The sequence below is a fragment of the Scyliorhinus canicula genome, chromosome 1, assembly GCF_902713615.1.
Source record: "Scyliorhinus canicula chromosome 1, sScyCan1.1, whole genome shotgun sequence".
NCBI lineage: Eukaryota > Metazoa > Chordata > Chondrichthyes > Carcharhiniformes > Scyliorhinidae > Scyliorhinus > Scyliorhinus canicula.
The window spans coordinates 249,053,046-249,075,118 of NC_052146.1; the positions used below are offsets into that span (position 1 = coordinate 249,053,046).

The 22,073-nt window shown below is 42.8% G+C and overlaps 1 protein-coding gene across 1 annotated transcript in view; it reads right to left on the bottom strand.

Moving 5' to 3' along the window:
• Window positions 1-1,550: 1,550 nt before the first annotated feature.
• ints7 (integrator complex subunit 7) overlaps window positions 1,551-22,073 on the bottom strand; it is a 74,568-nt gene continuing 54,045 nt past the window's right edge. The window contains exons 12-20 of the mRNA XM_038810987.1: window positions 21,335-21,472; window positions 17,396-17,602; window positions 16,001-16,195; window positions 14,791-14,894; window positions 13,830-13,898; window positions 9,955-10,087; window positions 7,851-7,949; window positions 7,294-7,479; window positions 1,551-2,925 (exon numbers count right to left, since the gene is read on the bottom strand). Coding sequence (XP_038666915.1) covers window positions 2,635-2,925; window positions 7,294-7,479; window positions 7,851-7,949; window positions 9,955-10,087; window positions 13,830-13,898; window positions 14,791-14,894; window positions 16,001-16,195; window positions 17,396-17,602; window positions 21,335-21,472 — 1,422 coding nt within the window. The 3' untranslated portion in view covers window positions 1,551-2,634. The remainder of the gene's footprint in view (window positions 2,926-7,293; window positions 7,480-7,850; window positions 7,950-9,954; window positions 10,088-13,829; window positions 13,899-14,790; window positions 14,895-16,000; window positions 16,196-17,395; window positions 17,603-21,334; window positions 21,473-22,073) is intronic.

Genomic DNA, 22,073 nt, shown 5'->3' on the forward strand with positions numbered 1-22,073 from the left:
ATGCACATTTCATATTTTGCTCCCTCACCCTAGAAGAACAATAAGATTTGTTTTTTTCTATGTTCACCTCCTGATATTCCAGAGCCTCTTCATCACTTACAAAGCATTATTCAGGAATGTGAAGAATGTGGGGCAGAATTCTCCGACCCGCGCCCCCCCCCCCCCGGGAACTCCCGCCGCTGACAGGCCTCTCCCGCCGGCGTGGTTTAAACCACCTACCTGACCGGCGGGATTAGCAGTTGGGGGGGGGGGGGGGCAATCTGACCCCGGAGGGTGCCCCCACGGTGGCCTGGCCCGCGATCGGGGCCCACCAATCGGCAGGCAGGCCTGTGCCGTGGGGGCACTCTTTTTCTTCCACCTCCGCCATGGCCTTCACCATGGCGGAGGCGGAAGAGGCCCCCTCCCCTGCGCATGCGCCGGTATAACGTTAGCAGCCGCTGACGGTCCGGCGCATGCGCGGACTTACGCCGGCCGGCGAAGTCCTTTCGGCCCCGGCTGGCATGGCACTAAAGGCCGTTCACGCCAGCCAGCGGAGTGGGAACCACTCCAGCGCGGGTGAGGGCTTGGCCCCTAAAGGTGCGGAGAATTCCCCACCTTTGGGGCGGCCCGACGCCGGAGTGGTTCACGCCCCTCCGACACGCTGGGACCCCCCGCCGGGTAGGGAAGAATCCCGGCCGTGATTCTTCACATATCTGGATAGGTGCGGCTGCAACAATACTCCAGAAGCCCAATATCATTCAGGACAAAACTGGCCACTTGACCAGCATTCCATCCACTGCCTTAAACATCCACCAGTGGTGCAGTGTGTACTATGCACTGCAGCAACTTGCTCATGAGGACATGATGCAGAAATATGCAGCAACTCGCCAAAGATTCTTCAGCAGAAACCCCACCACTGAGAATGGTAAAAGCAGCAGCTACAAGAGTACACCATCGAGTTCCCTCCCAAGACATTCACCTCTTTCTGACTTTGACATGCATTACTGTTCCTTCAGCGCTGGTCAACCTCCTGGAAACTTCTTCCCACCTCACAGGATTGGGACGGCTCTTTCATTGTACAGACAGCAGCATTTCAAGAAGATCCAGCATCACCTTCTCAAGGGACACTCAGGGTTGGCATTATATGTTGGCCATCGATGGCCAGGTTCATGTTTTTTTTAAAAGATGGGAGTTGAAGGTGGGGAAATATGAGGTCTATCACGTTGATCAGAAAAGGTTTAATCAGGGTATTGTCTTAGCGGTGAAGGCTAGGAGCTGTGGAGGAGTAACAAGATTTGGCTGTCCATGTGCACTGATCCTAGAAACTGGTGCCCAAATACAAAAGTAATTAAGAAGATGAACTGAATGGTGACTTATCTCAAAAGGACTTGGATTTTAATAGTAAGATATAGAAGTTCTTCAACTGCACAGAGCCTTGTTCAGCCCTCATGTGGAGTAATACATTCAGACTTGGCCACAGTCCTTCAGGAAGGAATACTGACAATGGAGGGGTACAATATAGACTCACCAGAATTTTATTGGGGCTTAAAAGATTAAATCGTGAAGAGAAGTTGCAGAAACTTGGATTTTATTCCATTGGTGTTTAAAATAATAAAGGGATTTGATGGAATTCAATTGACGTACAATTGAGAAACAATTTCTTGTGGTGGGAGAAATCCAGAACATGAGGGCATGATCTTAAAATTAGAGTTCGATCATTTAGGAGTCAAATCAGGAAGGGCATTTTCACACAAAAGTGTGGTAGATATCTGGGACTCCCTCTTCTCTAAAAAGCTATGGAAAGCTCGGTATTGAAATTTTCTCGACGGATTCATAAGATCTTGTTAGCTAAGGGAATCGGGGATAAGACGCAAAGGCTGATAAATAATCAGTCATGGCAGAGCAAGCTAGGGAGGTTTAATGGCATACTCATTCCCAACAATGGCCAGGACAGAGAACCACAATATTACCTTCATGGATACTGCCTCTGGATGTTCCTTTAAAAAGTGTGGCACTTCCAGCTGTGCCACAGCCATTAACATTTGCATCAATTCAGAATCATTTGGGAGACACAAGCAATTACTGCTTGATCCGAGTTCACAATCCCTCCAAATTCAGAAATAGCAGATAAAGAATTCACTTACAAAAGCATAACCAAAAAATACATTCATACCTAGGCTCTGGCAGGTACTACCTGAAATCAAATTGATTTGCTACGAAATGTAGCTTAGTTATAGCCAGTTAAATCACAGCATTCCAAATCTGAAATACGGAGTTTAGAGAATTTTAAAAATTATTCGTTCATGGGATGTGGGCGTTGCATTTATTGCCCATTTCTGAGGTTATTTAAGAGTCGACCACATTGCTGTGGGTCTGGAGTCACATATCGTGGTGGATTTGTTTTTTTTTCTGACAGTCAGGGCAGAAAGAGTTGGTGAAGAAAGCAAGATGAAAACCAGTGGAGAGTAGGTTGGAGAAAAAAACTATTCATGTGGGCTACAAATTGCATACTACAATATCAGGAATTTAAAGGACAGAGTGCATCCCTGATGTCCCCTAACACAGCATTGAGCATCTGATATTTGGCAGAAGTCTTCATTACCTTGCAAAATATTCTCACACACAGTCTATTTCCTAAGTGCAAGTAATTCATCATTAAAATCTGCAAAGTGCATTCCTTTGCAGCTGTGATTGTTGTTGTGACTGCTGTTGCTGCTGCTGCTGCAGACGTAACTGCTGAGAGTATGGATCCTCCATGGATTTGATAGCAATGGTAGTTTTGGGTCCTGTTTTCCAAATGATGCCATTAGAGTCAATAACAGATGCTTCAACAGAAACACTGTGGTTCCCAAGTGCAGTAAAACACAACAGGAACTGAGTACTGAAATAGTCATTGTGTGGCTCCACCCGCTGCTCCATTTCATTCGTCATACTCTCCAACAATAGCTGGGAAATGGATATAACAATAAATTTAAACTCATACCACATCAATCAGCATTACAATTCTCAGAAAGTTATAACTTCAACTGACTTTATAAATGTAAACTTTTAACAGTCGCAACTACACATCTAGTTCTAATAAAATACAATCAATGAACATTATGAACAATCTATCAAGTGACAATTGGAAAAAGATCTAAACACACAGCTGCACTACACAGTAACAACGGAATTTATCTTGAATTAAACACGTTCATTTTCAGTAGCATACAACATTCAAAGACCAGTTTAAGGCTATACATGAAGACACATGGCAAGCTATCAAAGGAAGGAACAAAATCTGCTGCCCTTACCTGGTCTGACCTACCTGTGAGTCCAAACCTAGAATAATATGATTGACTCTTAAATACCCTCTGAAATGACCTAGTAAACCACTCAGTTGTGTCAAAATCACCACATGTTTCTAAGGAATTAAATCAAAGGACCACCCGGCATTGACTTAGGTACTGAACATCATGGCAAACGTAGCTTTGTCGATCTGGGGATTTGTGCCAAAATTGGGAGAGCTGTCCCACAGACCAGTCAAATAGCAAACAGCCTGACAGAGCCATACTCACCAAATCATACCCTACAGATATGTCTCAGACTTCACCACCACCATTCCTGGGCCTGTCCCACCAGCATGACAGACCCAGCAGAGGTGACGGCATAGTGGTATAGAGATGGGAGGGAGTCACCCTGGAAGTCCTCAACATCGATTCCAGAACCCTTGAAACCTCAAGACATCAGATTAAACATGGCCGAGGAAGTGTGCTGCTCATTACCACATACTGTACTACCCCGCCACCCCACCAGCTGATGAATCCTCTATGTTGAACGCCACTTGGGGAAAGCACTGAGAGTGGCAAGGGCACCAAATGTATTCTGGGTAGGGGAGTTCAATGTCCATCACCAAGTGAGGCTCGGTAGCACCACTATTGACCGAACTGGTCAAGTCCTAAAGGACATAACTGCTCGACTGGGTCTGTGGCAGGGAGTGCGGGAATCAACAAGAGGGGAAAAACATACTTGATCTCATCCTCACCAACCTGCCTGCCGCAGATGCATCCGTCCATGACAGTATTAGTAGGAATTGATCACCTTGTGGAGACAAAGTCCTGTCTTCACACTGAGGGTTCTTCCACGGTATTGTGTGGTGCTACACCCGTGCTAAATGGGATAGATTTCAAGCAGATCTAGCAACTCAAAATGGGGCATCTATGAGGCGTTGTGGGCTATCAGCAGCAGAATTATACTCAACCACAATCTGCAACCTCATGGCCCAGCATATCCCCCACTCTACCATTATCACCAAGCCAGGGATCAACCCTGGTTCAATGAAGAGTGCAGGAAAGTATGCCAGGAGCAGCACCAGGAATACCTAAAAATAAGCTGGCAACGTGGTGAGGCTACAATACAGGACTACTTGTGTGCCAAACAGCCGATGCAGCAAGTAATAGACAGAGCTAAGCAATTCCACAACCAACGGATCAGATCTAAGTTCTGCAGTCCTGCCACATCCAGGTGTGAATGGTGGTGGACAATTAAACAACTCACTGGAGGAAGAGGCTCCTTAAATATCCCCATCCTTTATGATGGAGGAGCCCAGCACATCTGTGCAAAAGATTTGCAACAATCTTCAGCCAGAAATGCCACATGTATGATCTATTTTGGCATCCTCCGGGGGTCCCCAGCACTACAGATGCCAGTCTTCAGCCAATTCAATTTACTCCATGTGATATTAAGAAACGGCTGACGGCTGTGGGCCCCAACAATAATACTGAAGACATGTGCTGCAGAACTTGCTGCACCCCTAGCCAAGCTATTCCAGTTTATTTTTTTCCAATTAAGGGACAATTTAGTGTGGCAAATCAACCTACCCTGCAAATCTTTTGGGTTGTGGGGGTGAGACATCATGCATACATGGGGAGAACGTGCAAACTCCACATGGCCAGTGACTCAGGGCCGTGATTGAATCTGGGTCCTCAGCGCTGTGAGACAGCAGTGCTAATCATTGCGCCGCTGTGCTGCCTGATGCACAGTTACAATACTGACATGTATTTGGCAATGTGGAAAATTGCTCTGGTATGTCCTGTACACAAAAAAAAGGACAATCCAACGAGGCCAATTACCGCCCCGTCAGTCTACTCTCGATCATCAATAAAGTAATGGAAGGGCACATCAACAGTGCAATCAAGCGGCACCAACTGATACTGCATTTGGGTGCTGTCAGAAACACTCAGCTCCTGACCGCAACTAACATCAAGGTAGTATTGACCGAGTATGGCACCAAGGAGCCCTAGAAAAATTGGAGTAAATGGGAATTGGGGTAAAAGTTTCTGCTGTTGGAGTCATACTTAGCACAATGGAAGATGGTTGTGGTTGTTGGAGGACAATCATCTCAGCTCCTGGATATCACTGCAGGAGTTCCTTAGGTAGTACCTTAGACCCAACCTAGGGCTGCATCATCAATTCCTGCAGTGGAGGAGGAGGCCACTTGGTCTATTGCGATTGCATGGACCCTCTAAAAGGCACCGTAGCTAGGCCCACTCCCCCACCCTATCCCTGTAACCCCATCTAACCTACCCATCTTTAGACACCAAGGGGCAATCTAGAATGCATTCCACCTAACCTGCACATCTTTGGGCTGTGAGAGGAAACCCATTCAGACACAGGGTGAATGTGCAAACTCCACACAGTCACCCAAGTTCCCTGGCGCTGTGAAGCACCAGTGCTAACCACTGTGTCGCCCTCCCATCATTTTTTTTTTTTAAATTTAGAGTACCCAATTCATTTTTTCGAATTAAGGGGCAATTTAGCGTGTTCAATCCACCTACCCTGCACATTTTTGGGTTGTGGGGCTGAAACCCACGCAAACACAGGGAGAATGTGCAAACTCCACACAGACAGTGGCCCAGAGCCGGGATCGAACCTGGGACCTCGGCGCCGTGAGGCCACAGTGCTAACCTACTGTGCCACCGTGCTGCCCTCCCCACCCATCATAATAACATCAGAAGTGGGGAGATTTGGTGATGTTAGGTGCATGGTAGCATAGTGGTTAGCACAGTTGCTTCACAGCTCCAGGGCCCCAGGTTCGATTCCCAGCTTGGGTTACTGTCTGTGTGGAGTTTGCACATCACCCTGTGTCTGCAAGTCTTTTCGCTGGGTGCTCAGATTTCCTCCCACCAGTCCACAGATGTGCAGGTTAGGTGGAATGCCATGCTAGATTGCCCCTTGGTGTCTAAAGATGGGTAGGTTAGATGGGGTTATGGGGATAGGGTGGGGGAGGGGGCCTAGCTAGGGTGCTCTTTTAGAGGGTCCATGCAAACTCAATAGACTAAATGGCCTTCTCCTCCACTGTAGGAATTCTATGATTCTATGATTCATTGATGAAGCAGCCCTAGGTTGGGTCTGAGGTACTACCTGAGGAACTCCTGCAGTGATATACAGGAGCTGAGATGATTGTCCTCCAACAACCACAACCATCTTCCTTTGTGCTAAGCATGACTCAAACAGCAGAAAGTTTTACCCCGATTCCCATTTACTCCAATTTTTCTAGGGCTCCTTGATGCCACACTTGATGCCATGCTAAATTGCCCTTAATGTACAAAAAGATTAGGTTAGGTTATATATTAATAGTAAATTACTAGAAGCCCATTACTAGAATCCTTAAACTGCAGTAGGAGGCCATTTGACCAAGCAATTCTGCGCCGGCCCTCTGAAAGAGCACCCAAATGCCCACCATATCCCTATAACCGCACCTAACATACATATTTGGGTACTTAAGGGACAATTTAGCATAGCCAATCCACCTAACCTACAATTCTTTGGATTGTGGCAGGAAACAGGAGTACCATTACGATCCTTCACTGTTGCTGGGTCAAATTCCTGGAACTCCCTTCCAAGCAGCACTGTGGGTAAACCAACAGCACATGGGCTAAAGCGTCTCAAAAAGGCAGCTTAGCACCACCTTCTGAAGGTCAACTAGGGATTGGCAATAAATGCTGACCTCGCCTGCAATGCCCGCATCCCATGAATGAATAAATTAAAAACTGTGTCATAACATGTGCAACATATCACCAAGGAATACGTTAATCAGTAATGTAAAATGAAAACTGCACCGAAATTCTATTCTTGAACATTTCCATTCTAACATCAACAAGAACTACAGATACGAGTTAGAAATCATATTCAGAAACAAATTCTTCATAAACATTCATCAATATTAGTTTCTTACAACACAATACATAAATAAATGTTTCATTAGCTTATTAAGACTGTGCTAGAGCCTATTTTGGTTAAATTCAGTTTTTAAAACCCTATAGGGGACACTACCTTGTAATCTTGCACACCCTTGGTCTGTAGTAAGGACGAAACATTTAGGCAAACTGCCTGAATTTTCCGGAAGAACCCAGGCTTTGAGCCATGCTGGATAACTCCTTCCACTTTAAGAGCCAGTTGTTGGTTATTCTGCACGGTGATTGGTTCCGTTGGAGTGCGGGGCGAAGGTGACAGTGCTAACTGCAAAAACATTAGAGAAAATTTATTAGTTTTATTTTCTATGGAAAAGTTGAATTAATAAAAAGCCAGTACCAACTTTTCTTAATTCAGTTAGGTTAGAGGCTAGCCCAAAGTGGTGATTTTTGGGTTATTCAGTCAAAGTGTTCCCGCACACCAGAAATGTTATTTTAGAGTTCTATGAAGTGCGGTGTCAAACAGCACTCTGGACAGGAGCTAATAAGACCTAATTTCATAAGGGAGCACATGCCAGGTAATTACAGGCCAGTCAGTTTAACATCTCTGGTGGGGAACATTTTGGAATCTTTAATTAAAGGTGAAATATCTGAATGACCAAAGTATATTTGAGAAGGAGCCAACGTAAAATTTTGTACCTTAATGCTGGTAGATTGAAGCTTTTGGAAGAAATATCTCTGGAATGACAAGGGAACTCTCAACAAGGAAATGATAGCCCCACAAAGGCACATGGTATGCTGGAATCAAATTACAAGCTATGATCAATAAGCATCACATTGGCAGGAAATAAAATGCTGAGTATATGACACTAATTGTATAGGTTTTTAATAATCTACGTGCAGATAATTAAATAAGTTATTTACCTGCAAAATTACATGTATAGTTTTTGAACGCTAAACTAAATCAGTATATCATTAAATCCCCACCAGTGTTTTGCCAAGTTTTCCTCAATTCTCATCCCGAGAACTGTCTTTCTTGCCCCCCATCACCACTGTCTTCCAATTATTTATCTGCCTCCTAAATTCCACTTGATCTGAAGAATGCACTTGGTCAACTCCATATATGCAAAATCATAGATCGACCAACATATTATACATAGTAAATGTGTTTTATTTGATTTAGTGTTAACCATAAGCTACTAAGCGAGGAATTATGTCAAAAAATACATCACAAAGGTTAAAACAATTTTGTTAAATATTGTTATTCTGGAGGTGAATTATTTTAATATTAAACACAAATACTACAGTAATGCTTTATCAAATTAAATACATGCTCATCTTATTGATATTTTAGCTAAGGGAATAAAAAGGAAAATAATTGGGCACATACTGAACTGGGACCAGAACACTAGACTAACAGGTTACAGATGTTCTACAATAGTCTCAATAGTGAAAGAAAGAACATTCATTCCTAGGAATCTTTCATGAACTCAGGACATCTCAAAAGCTTCACAGCCACTCAGGTATTGTGAAGTGTACTCATTGCTTTAGGGAAACATGACACCAAAGTCCCACACCAGCACTATGAGCCAAATAATCAGGTTATCTGTTTTAGTGGTGTTTATTGAAAGGTTGGGGAAAACAAACAGGAGAAAAGTGTCATGAAATTTTTAATGTTCATCCAAGAGGTCAAACTCAACTGAAAGAAGGCACCTGCAACAGTGCAAGATTCCTTCCGTAACTCCTTCACTGAGTTGTCACCCTGGACTATCTGCTCATGTCTGTGCAGTGGGGCATGGACATGCACACCAACTCAGAAGCAACATTACTACTACTGAGCTGCAACTGACACCTGAAGAAACACAACTGACATTGCTGAATGTCCAGCTAGTCTGTGCACCACTGAATTGACACAACTATCTGTGATATGATGCTGCAAAGTATGTAGGTGGATGCAGTGGGAAGGATCGGTTGAGGTTTTCCTGTGTTCCTCCTCTGGTCAAGTCGTCTGCAAACAGCACTGTTCATACATGAGCTCATACAAAGTTAGGTAGGAAAGTTATCTGTGATGTGGACACAATGAGGCTGCAGAGGGATATTGGCAGGTTGGGCAAGAGGTCAAGGACATGGTAGGGGGAATACAACTAGGCCAAGTGTGAAGCTTGGCAGGAGACAAATATAAAAAGCAGAATATTTTTGAATGCTGAGAAGCTTGCATTTAGAGGGGCCTGACTGCCCGTGTACCTGAATCATACAAGATATACATGTAGGTACAATAAGCAATTATGAAGATAAATGGTTTGTTAACTTTTGTTACAAAGGAATTGATGCAGAAGAATAAAGATGTCTTTCAACAATTATAAAAGGCATTGATGAAGCCACACCTGGGGAATATTGTGTGCAGTCAGTTTTGGTTTCCTTGCCCAAGGACATATTTGCCAGAGTGGCAGTGAACAAACGTTCATTAGACTGAGGGAACTGCCCTAGGAGGAAAGATTCTGTAGGCTACGGCTACATTCTCTAAAATACACAAGAATGAGGTGTAATTTAATTGAAACATACAAATTCTTAAGGAGCTTGACAGGGTAGATGCTGAGAATATGTTTTCCCTGCCTGGGGAATCATAACCGTAATCCATACCAAATTATCATATTCAGGAAAAAAAAGAGGAAAGCTTGGCGGAGAAATTAAACATTTTACACCATTTGAGGAGCTGAAATTTTTTTCACAAAACAAAGGCATTTTATGGGCACAGAACTGCCATCCATTTATTACTGAACTAGCTGCAATCTACACAACTTACCAGGTAGGAAACAGGAGGATACTTTCTGCTGAGAGACTCAACGTCCTCCAGTACTTGAGTAAACACAGACAGCATGCTTCTTTCATACTCGCTCTCAGCATACACATTCCCACTACATCCGTATTCTTGGAAACTACAGGAGAGTCAATTAAAACAAATCACCATCAAAGTTTCTTTTAGCAATACTATTTTGGGATTTTAGCCAAGTCAGCTTATACGTATTATATGTCATAGTTCATTCACTCTACTAGAGCTAGTTTCATATGCTTTTGACAGAATTGATGGGAATGTCTGCAATTTTGTTTAGAGCACAGAAGGAGGGTGAGAAAAAGCTAGATAAGCCTGCTTCAATACTCAGATAAACATAGCAACACATCCATTATTGTTCTGTGTAATTTTCTATCTATATGGTCAAAATAAAGATTTGCGATGATTACGGTAGATGCATCTTCTAGATTAAATGCTTAGTGCAGAGATAAAAAGGAAACAAAGGAAATAAAATTATAATTTAAAAATAACTTTGAGGAGGTCCTCAAGAGTCCCAGCAGTGTTGGCCCCCGATGGCATCCACAACTAGGATGCTACCGGGACTTGATGGTTTGAGTTATAAGGAGAGGCTGGATAGACTGGGACTTTTTTCCCTGGAGCATAGGAGGCTTAGGGATGATCTTATAGAGGTCTATAAAATAATGAGGGGCATAGATAAGGTAGATAGTCAACATCTTTTCCCAAAGGTAGGAGAGTCTAAAACTAGAGGGCATAGGAGGGGAGAGAAACAAAAGGGTCCAGAAGGGCAATTCTTTCACACAGAGGGTGGTGAGTGTCTGCCAGAGGCAGTAGTAGAGGCGGGTACAATTTTGTTTTATAAAAAGCATTTGGACAGTTATATGCGAAAGATGGGTATATAGGGATATGGGCCAAATGAGGGATATTCGGCCCATCGACTCTGCACCAACCCCGAGAAACAGCATCCTACCTAGGTCCACTCCCGTTCCCTATCTGCGTAGCCCCACCTAACCTGCACATCCTTGGACACTAAGGACAGTTTAGCACGGCCAATCCACCTAACCTGCACATCTTTGGACGGTGGAAGGAAACCGGACTACCTAGAGGGCACGGGGAGAAAGTGCTAACTCCACAAAGAGAGTCATCAAAGACTGGAATTGAACCAGGGTCCCTGGCACTGTGAGGCAGCAGTGCACCCACTGTGCCACCCCCATGGAATAAATAAATTCCTTCTTCCTTTGCGCTAGACATGACCCCAACCAGCTTCAGCCCCAAATCCCACTGACTCCAGTTTTGCTAGGGCTCCTTAATGCCACACTTGGTCAAATGCTGCTTTGATGTCAAGAATAGTCACGCTCTCCTCACCTCTGGAAGCATGCTCTTTTGTCCATGTTTGACCCAAGGCTGTAAAGAGGTTAGGAGCCAACTGAACGTGGCAGAACCCTGACTGAGGGTCCAGCGAGCAGGTTATTGCTAAGCAAGTGCCGTTTGATTGCACTGTTGATGACCCCCTTCCATAATTTTATTGATGATTGAGAGTAGACTGATGGGGTGATAGTTGGCCATGTTGAATTTGTCCTATTTTTATGTACTGTACATACTGGAGCAATTTTCCACATTGCCGGGTAGCTGTCAGTGTTGTACCTTTATTATACCAGCTTTGCTAGGGGCATGGGCCCACAGCATTTGCAGTATCCAGTGCCTTCATCCGTTTCTTGGTATCACATGGAATGAATTGAATTGGCTGAAGACTGGCATTTGTGACGCTGGGTACTTCTGGAGGAGGCAGAGATGAAAGACCCATGTGGCACTTCTGGCTGAAAATTGCTGCAAATGCTTCAGTTTTGTCTTCTGAACTGATATTCTGAGCTTGCCCCGTCATTGAGGATGGGGATTTTTTTTTTTAATATAGAATGCCCAATTCATTTTTTCCAATTAAGGGGCAATTTAGCGAGGCCAATCCACCTACCCTGCACATTTTTGGGTGAGGGGGCGGAACCCACGCAAACACGGGGAGAATGTGTAAACTCCACACGGACTGTGACCCAGAGCAGGGATCGAACCTGGGATCTCGGCGCCGTGAGGCAGCAGTGCTAACCACTGTGCCACCGTGCTGTCTCCGGATGGGGATATTTAAGGGACCACCTCCTCCAGTGAGTTGTTAAATTGTCTATCACTATTCACGATTGGATGTGACAGGACTGCTGAGCTTAGATCTGACGCGCTGGTTGCGGAATCACTTAGCTCCTGCTTATGCTGTTTGGCACACAAGTAGTCCTGTGTTGTAGCTTCACCAGGTTGACACCTCATTTGTATGCCTGGTGCTACTCCTAGCATGCCCTCCTGCACTCTTCATTGAACCAGGGTTGATCCCCTGGCTTGCTTGTAATGGGAGATATGCTGGGCTATGAGGTTACAGATTGTGGTTGAGTCCAGTTCTGTTGCTGCTGATGGTCCACAGCACCTCATGGTTGCCCAGTCTTTAGTTACTAAATCTGTTTGAAATCTATCCCATTTAGCAAGGTGGTGGTACCATACAACACAATGGAGATTATCCTCAATGTGAAGACGGGAATTTGTCTCCATGAGCACTGTTTGGGGGTCACTCCTACCGATACTGTCCTGGACAGATACATCTGTGGCAGGCAAGTTGGTGAGAATGCGTTGCTGCAGCACATCCTGTAGACATTGCAACTTGTAGCCACAGTTTAATGATAATGGGACAGAATGGATATGGTGTTCAGTGGCAGGAATGCCAATCAAGCTAACTGTTCTGTTTGAGATGGTACTGAAATTCTTGAGTGGTATTGGGGCTATATTGATGTAGACTAGTTGAGGGCATTCCTTTGCACTCACAATTAAGCCCATAGATAGTGTAAAGACATCATCAAGGGACCCATTTGTCAGAACCTACCCAGTCTCTGTCCTACTCTGGCTGCCAGAATATTGAGATATCTGGCCCAGTCAGCTTCTGCTCATGGCTGATAGCAAAGATAGATGATGCTCATGCCACTGAAGACCAGGGAGAGGCAGCTGGGCCTTGCTTTGGAGCTGCTTATTACCTGCATAGTTGCAGCTGCAAATGGTTTTGTAATTTTGACAGTTAATTCTATTCTAACTGGGAGTATCCTGTAAAAGACAAAATAATAACCAGCCTTTATGAGAGTCAACATTAATATCGTGCACAATTGGTATTATCACAACAATTCATCCATCCGAATTATTGTGTTATGCTGCTTTGGATAACACAAGCTGCTACTTGATGCAGTCTTAACCAAAGGATGCTCCACTCTGAAATGAGTTCAATGTGTTTATTGAACTATTAACACAATTCTCAAATGAGTTCGACTCTCTGCTAATCTAACTGTAGTAACTCAGTCTAACTTTACCAGCTTGCTCTAAGCCACGTGCTGGGGTGTGAAGCTGCTGATCAACCCTGTCTAACTCCCTCTGTCTGTGGATAGAGGCAGGGTGTGAGTGCCTCATCCCTTTCATAGTGTTTATGTCATGCCCCCTTATGGTGATGCCACCTGAGTGTCCTGACTGCCCATTGGCTGTGTCCTATTCTGAGTGTTTATTGGTTGTATGTTTGCATATCATGACACTAATCAGAGATTAATGTTGAACAGAAATTCCCAAGACAGTTCTCTGTAGAATTCCATTACATTTCTAACTCAAGTGAATTTGAATTAGGAGTTCAAAATGCTCATCCCATTAGTCTGGGTTGGATTCAGAGTTTAAGTGGAATGCAAACCCATTGCACATTCAAGTTCTTCCTCCAAAACAAGTTCCCGTCAAAGATAATTGATAGCATGTTGCTACATCATAGAAACTGCCACAACAATGAAAGGCATACTACAAATCATTACCTAGCCGAATCTGGATCCAGAATTAGCGCTTCAATCGAATGAGAAATCAGGAGGCAACTTTGTTGCTGTCTATGAATAAAGTTAAGGCCACACACAGTGTTTAGCAAATAATTAAATTGCACCATCTTGTTCCCAATTGTGTACAAGTCATCAAAAATGAGTCTTGCTAAGTAAAATGGCTCAAAGAGTCTTAAAAGCCAGAAATAAACCATTAAAACGTATATTATTAAAATGTGCCATTCATTCTGCTGAAATCACAAACTTTTCACTTCAGTGGGGGCATAAAATTGGCAGCAGTATTTGGTCACCATTTGTACATGCTACTTCATTTGCCTTCGAAAATCAGGCAGGATGTGTAAGAATTGGCCAATCCAATACCGCAAGATTAACCCCCTACTCCCCGATCACTACCCTCCATTGCTAATATCAATGAATGAAGTAAAGTGCACGGGCAGAATTAAGTTAATGTGTAGAAAATGAAAGGTTCGTCAGGATTCATTTTAATGACTATGAAACACAAGACTATTTGAGCCTTTCTGTGCAACTCAAAACAATTCAGTTTGCATTTACGACCATTAATGGAAGGCCATCACAAAACAATAACTTGCTGAAAGTGGGGCAGCACGGTGGCCTAGTGGTTAGCACAACCGCCTCACGGCGCTGAGGTCCCAGGTTCGATCCCGGCTCTGGGTCACTGTCCGTGTGGAGTTTGCACATTCTCCCCGTGTCTGCGTGGGTTTCGCTCTCACAACCCAAAAATGTGCAGAGTAGGTGGATTGGCCACGCTAAATTGCCCCTTAATTGGAAAAAATAATTGGCTAAACTAAATTTATTAAAAAAAAAAACTTGCTGAAAGTGGTAATATCTGCAATTGCCAATTTTGACTATCTGGAGGCAGGAAATATCTTTTGCCTCAATTGATGTTCAAAACAAAAATTTACAGCTCAGCTGAAAAGGATACAGCTCAACATTTCTCAAGGTAGCAGAGTCAGCATCAAAGGAGGATTGATAAAGGTCATGGTAGCGCGTTGCTAAGCTTCTGAACTCTTCCATTGATATCTTCATCTAAATGAATGAAAACACACCAGATTAGAATGATTGTACATCCTTTTACTTAGCATTTCAAAACTGAAAAATAATAAATGAGTCGCATAACCTTAAACTTAAAAGCAAAATTGGCTGTTGTTTTCATGTGAAGAAACTGCAAGTTTTGCCAGAATTCAGCTAAAACATGAAAAAAAAAGACACGCCCGTGAGTCAGTTAAAGGAAGTAACTTGATCAAAAGGTTCTGGTAGAAGATCAAAATTCATAAATAGCAGTTGAAATGTTAGATCCAAATGCTTACTTTGAACCTACTTCTTGCAATCTTCCAAACATTTACTATTTTCAGTACATTTGTACCAAATTGTGACCCGTGTCTGTGTGTACATTACGATTAATGACACCATGCCATTCCTGTGAATTCTTTTCATCACTCCCAAAAGATAATCACTAATCTTTCCACTCCAATGACAAGAAATCAAGTTGATAAAAAAATGCTTTGTCCAGTGTAGGCTAGATGGTGGACATTGTTGACCATGAACTTCATTGTACTGCAGCAATTTGCAAGTACATGGATAGAATCACAGGATTTACAGTGCAGGAGGCGGCCATTTGGCCCATCGGGTCTGCACCGGCCCTTGGAAAGAGCACCCTACCTAAGCCCACGCCTTCACCCTATCCCGTAACCCAGTAACCCCACCTAATCTTTTTAGACACTAAGGGTAATTTAGCATGGCCAATCCACCTAACCTGCACATCTTTGAACTGTGGGAGGAAACCAGAGTGCCCGGAGGAAACCCTCGCACACACGGGGAGAGTGTGCAGATTTCACACAGACAGTGAACCAAGCCGGGAATCGAACCTGCGACCCTGGAGCCGTGAAGCAACTATGCTACCCACTGTACTACTGTGTTTGTACATCAACTATGTAAACATCACTGCTCAGTTGCCTGGTGTAATGGCAAATGATTCAGAGGACATTCAACCTATTCCAGCTGCCAATTAGGCTTTATGTTTTCATTCAATTGTTCTATTGTGTTGAAGATCCTCCGGACCAATCTGTAAGTGATCGTCTAGCCCAATCCTAATATGGTCCTCATCCAAAGCATCTAGTAAAACATCTACATACCTGGTTGGTAATACGGCCACATCTCTGCAAATCATTTCCAGATGCCATAGCAATGGCTGTGGCAATGGCAGGCGGAGGGCTGGTCTTCAGGCTGTTACAGGTACAAATCAGCTGGGAGAATGCCTGCAGCATGTCAATCCTCAGTTTGACAAATTCACACTGAAAAGTTAGGGGGTTGGAAGGTGTGCTTGCAGCCTGAAAGGAATATTACATTTAATGCAGCTTGTTACTGTCATGCTCCCAAACTATCTCGCAAGTTTTAAAAAAAAATTTGCAGGTTTGCTTTATGTTCCCACAATTGCCCCAAGTAAGATGATTATAAAAGAAAATGAGGCAGCAAGAGTTTATTTTGGGGATGGTGTTGACATGTCTGAAAACACAATCTGTGCAAGTGGGATACAGAACATCTTTATCATGACAAGGAGTCTTTTAAAAATAGGAAAGCTGGTGTGCACTCAGGCTTGTTTATCAGAAAAGTATGAGGGGTTTCACTGCAGCAGAGAGGTAGAAATGCTAGAAGAAAATGAGCTTTGTTTGTAATGCTGCATATTCTTTATTTCTACTAAAATTTTTACAGGAAGATAAGCCACATGGATGGAATTCAGTCATAATGGCTGATCTTTACACTTGTCTTATTGTGAAATAAAGCAGCTTAATGATTCATGCCTGACCGTCTCTTGCAAGGTATTGGCTCAATCCACTTTTAGAGACTGAAGCACATGTACAAAAGGTAAGCATATCTGGTTCACATTACAAGGGGATATTAGGCTATGTTGTCATGCAAGTAGAAACATGGCAGCTAGCATTAACTCAGCAAAAGAATGCTTAATCTGTGGAGCAACCAACACCACTAAACCCGAGATGGTGCCTACACCAAACCCAAATCTGTAATACTGGCAGCTTTCAGTCATCTGGCAGCTTACATATTGAAGGATGTTTAAAAATGGTCAACGTCTCTATTGCCTCTCCAACCGCCCCTCAGTGTTCTAGGATCTATAACATTAGAGCACTTTGAGTTTAACCTACTTCCTCAGTTGCAGTTAACCCAAAACCCTAAGTTAGAGTAACCCCAACGAAAAGGATAATCATACTTAAATTACATTGCACTCAAACCAGTTTTCCTGCCATATAAATGGTGCTTTGTTTAGGTTGCTTTTTGAAAAGAGTTTAATGCTTTTGTTTGTAAATTAGATTTCTAAAGGGTTTTATATGGCTTAATATATCTTGCCTTCAAATTGCACAACAAACATATAACACAGCTGCCAACGGCAAAGTCTTCTGGGAAGCCGACAAAACAGTAGTCATCTATTCAGCAGCAATATAAATCTGAAAGAACTTGACCACTGCGAAAACTAAAGTTTAAAACTGGACACGTGCATTTTGAATTGAACTCACTGTCAGTGACGCAATGCCTCTTTGGTAGTATTTCAAAGCTTTGGCAATACAGGCCAGTGCAACACTAGATTCGTTGTCCTGCAGGCCAGCCAGACATTGCTCTGCTTTTGAGAATTCCTTCAAACTGTTTAGCCAGAAGTAAAAATGTTCAGAAGCTACTTGCGTCAACAAGCCATGGTAAAGCTCTCCAGCCATATCGTGGTTTCCCTGAAAATACCAGTAAAGAGAAATATCGGTCAAAAGACAGCCTTGCAAACTGGCGACATTTCATTATGTAAGCATGGAATGGGGAGAAGAGATTCTTGCCCAAATTCTGCACAGGCGAGAAACACAGGTTTTCCTTCCCATGGAAAGTACTTGGCTTCCTCTCATCCCCTTTCTGTCGTGACGAAACTTGGAATCTCAGGGGAACTGCAGGCTAAATTTATGATCTGTTACAGCACAATGTCGAGCCTAAAACTTCAGCGCCCATCAACCCGGTTGATCTTTAATACCTTCTGAAATGGCTCAGCAACCCATCCTGTTGCTGAACAATTGCTACATAATCAATTTGTCTGCCATATAAAGTTAATTACGAGAATGGTTAATGGTCTCAGTACCATGTGCATGGCATGCTTTATTTCCCTGAAAGCAAACAAATATATGGTGCCTCTGCAAAGGGCACTTGAGATGCCACACTCATGTTTCTACAATTTTAACCCTAGTAGACGCTAACGTTGAATCTTAGCTGATGAATTTCATTTGTTCATATATTAGCTTGTTAAAAAAATGGTGAACAGGCTGAGGAGGGGATATAAAACAGGCTCTTTCAAGAGAAACATTGCTAAACAATGGAAATCTATGGAGGCTAACTTGTTCCTATGAGAACAATATACACCTGGTCATTGCAAATCTAAACTGTTTAATCAAGTAGAAGAAAACAGAAACCTGGCAGTTTGCTCAGTTTCCAACCCAGACTCTCCAATCAGATGGTGACATTCTTTCACATGTAGAAAATGTTAACAATTAATTTTATTTTTTTGGTGGGTGGGGGGACCAGGTGGAAAGGACAAAACTAGAAAAAGATCAAGTTGTTCAGGATGTTTTAATATGACATTGATGCTCTACCTGGTATCTGCCACTAGAGGCTGCAAATAAACTGTAAACATTTGCAGCCAAAGTCGTGTTCAATCACAACGAATAATACATGATTGACATGTTAGCTGAAGATTATCCTGATAAATTCTTGGGCTGAAATAAGAGGATATGAAATCAGCTCAAAGTTCATGTACTATACTGACACCTTGCGCCAGAGTTGGCCAAATCGTCTAGCCACAAATGATCATCTTCAGCCAACTAAGAGCCACCAGGGACAAGATAAATGTGAAAAATCAGTCAAGACAATATTGATTTTACTTGAAAACACTGTAACCACCTATTAAACAACACATTTGAATCAAGAGTACCTGTGTCCCAATACAGTAGATTCTTCCATTCCTGTTCTGTATTTAACGGTTTCCTCTTTTTCCAAATAGAGGCCACAAGGTCAGCAGTGAGAGAGTGAGTTAGGGAGCCAAAGAAATTGGCGCCGAGGGGCACACAGCCCCGACGCAAGACGGCGGAAACTATGAATGAAACTGCGTGACCTGCGGGAACAAATCGTTTATCTTAACTACCCACCCAGTGCTTTTGCCTGCATGCCGGTTCTCTCCTGTGATGCTGTTTGTTGCCGAGGCTACACCCAATGGTTAACCTCCCTCGGATGCTTGATTTAATTGGTTTCACAGCGCAAAGAATGAGCTGCACTCTTGTGTGCTAAAGAGCTGCATGCAGCTGGCAAACTGTGGTCTGGTCAACTCTGTCATACACCAACAAGTCATAAACCTCCAAATTTTAACTAATGTCTGCAAGATGGCTTTCAGAATATGCATTCAAGAGGTTGAATTAATTGTTTGAACTCTGGTGAAAGGATAAAGGTGAATGAATACATTTCATATAAAGTATGAATGTTTCTTAGACATGACCTGCCGTTACAAGTCCTGGTTGGCTCTCTATAATCAGTTCAAATTTCTTCAAGGGTCATCATCCTGTTCTCAATTATAAATTCCAATAACTTCCCCACAACAGATGCTCGACTAACAAGCCTATAATTTTAAAGTTTTCACTCTCACCGTTCTTAAGTAATGGAGCTTTGATATTTTTCAATATTAAAATACAAATCCTGAATTTAAAGTGCTTTGGATGATTCTGGTTAAAGTATCTTCAATTTCAACTACTCCCCTTAAAATCCTAGGGTAGAAATGATCTGATCCTGGCAATTTGGCGATCTTTAAGTGCCATTATTTTTGCTCATACCATTTTCTTGCAATTCCAGTCGTGGATTAATTATTTCTTCCATGAAATGTTAGCTAGGTTATCCTCTTCCTCCTCTGTGGACAGGCAGTGGAAATAGATACTCACTAGGGCATGAAGTTGGTCAATCAGTCTGACAACATGCAAATGATCGAAACGGTTGAGCGAAGTGCCAATGCACAATCAAATACAAACGTTGCTGGGGTGTAGTGGTTACTTTCAGAGAGGCAGGAACAAAAACATGCAGGGGCTGTTCAAACTGAACCAGAAAACGGCAAAATGTTGTTACAGGGTAATGGAGAACAGCAGCTGAACTTGTCAAATGTTGCAGAGATGCAGAGGGTGATAAGGAAGGATAATGGCTCTGCTGCAGTCACAAAGGGTGGAATTTGTGATTTTGGTCAGAGCAAACATGATGCTATCAACAGGGCAGAAACTAGACAAGAGTGAATTCCAAGAGAGTTTTAAGCATGAATCAGGGAAACAACACCCCAAGCCTCTCAGTATCCGGATTGTCTGGGAAGCAAAAGCCCAAACCTTCCAGTATCCGGATCGTCAGAGACCGGACATACAAATAGAGATGCATGTCAGGGCCCTGCGGAAGTCATGGCAATTGCCCGACAAGTTTTAACTTCCGATGGGCAATTTGCCTGCTCCCAGAACTCTCCGCAAATGTCTCGGAATTAAAAATCGGAGACTTCAGACAGTTCCAATTTACTTACCCAACCCGAACCCACCCCAGCATTCTATCTATTAACTCATCATTGACTAAACCATTTACTAACATTAAAACTGGACCTTTAAACTTACCATATAAGGCAGCTAGTGCCTCCTGCCCACCCTACTCTCTGCAACTCTACCCTAATGTGACAGAGCTCTCTGAGGGATACTGTGCCCAAGTTAATCGTTAATACCAATAAATTGACGGGATTCTCTGTTCCTGAATCTAAGTGTTGACGCCGATGCAGAATTTTCACAGGCTCAGAAGACCCGGCAAGGGATACAGAGAAGTGTGTGGTCGGGGAAAGTTCGAGCAAAGCGGCAATTCCACTCCTCAGAAGATCTGCACCAATATGTTGAAGTGGCTCAAAGAGGAAAGAGAGGCTAGGGCAGGATCATTAAAAGAACCCACCTCCTGGTCCTGTGATCATCATCACATTCACCTCTTAACCACACCTTCTGGCCCCTACGGGCAGATGGATAATGGAATGTTTTCTGGAGATGGGGCATGGAGAAGGGTAATGGAAGTTTTGGGGGAAAGAAACAAGGATTGCATTCAAGCAACAAACACAAGAAAACTGCCTTTCTTTTGCTTCCACTCCTATCTGTGTGAACATAAGCAGCAAATATCCTCACAGACAGAAAATTTAATAGTGCATCAAGCTCTCAAGTACACCTTGGCACAGTCTCAAGAACAGTACTGAAAGAACCCTGGGTGCTTTCACTGAACAGAAAATAAAGAGAGGGAAACCTTTAGAAAGGAAGAGAACATGCTCCAGTTTCCAAGTTACTTTTAGGAGAGATGGATGTCTCTCATAAAGCTCAGATTTTGACACATCAACAAAACCTGCTTAGATTTTGGCTATAATTCATTCATAAAATGCTCACCATTCTGGAAGCCTGTCGGGCAATTCTGTAAACTGTCCAGCCATTGGCTACATTTTCCAATTGTTGCTTTATGACACTTTTGACTTCAGAAGACAAAGTTTTTTGATTGGCTACAAAAATGACTGTAGCCAATGCTACCTGGCAGGGAAAGAAGAAACATGTTAATCAAAAAATTATGAAAATAATTATTTTAAAATGCAAAACAACTTACATTTAGAAAGTGCCTTTAACATTATAAAACATCCAAAGGTGTTTTACAGGGCTATAATCAAACATAATGTTAGCACATACTAAAAATACTGGACAATTGCAGAAAGTCTGACAGCATCTATGGAGAGAGAAGGGAGCTAATGTTTTGAGTCTGGATCACTCTTTGTCAAAGCCAGACTAGAAATGTTAGCTCCCCCTCTCTCTCTCTCCACAGGTGCTGTCAGACCTTCTGCAATTGTCCAGTATTTTTAGTATGTGCTAACATTATGTTTTTGTATTTTTTGTTTTTGTTTCAGATTCCAGCATCCGCTTTTATCATGATGTTAGCATATAACAAGTTGACCAAAAGCTGAAATGTAAATAATCAGAAGACAAGTCAAATTAGTTTTGGTGTTACTTTGCAGTGGCAATTTCATTTTTTTTAAATTAGGCATAAACATACCTATTTCTTGAAAAAATAATTATGTTTGTAAACAATTTTGCATTTTGGAGTGACATTATCAGGCAAAAATTGCCTTGGAGGCAAAAT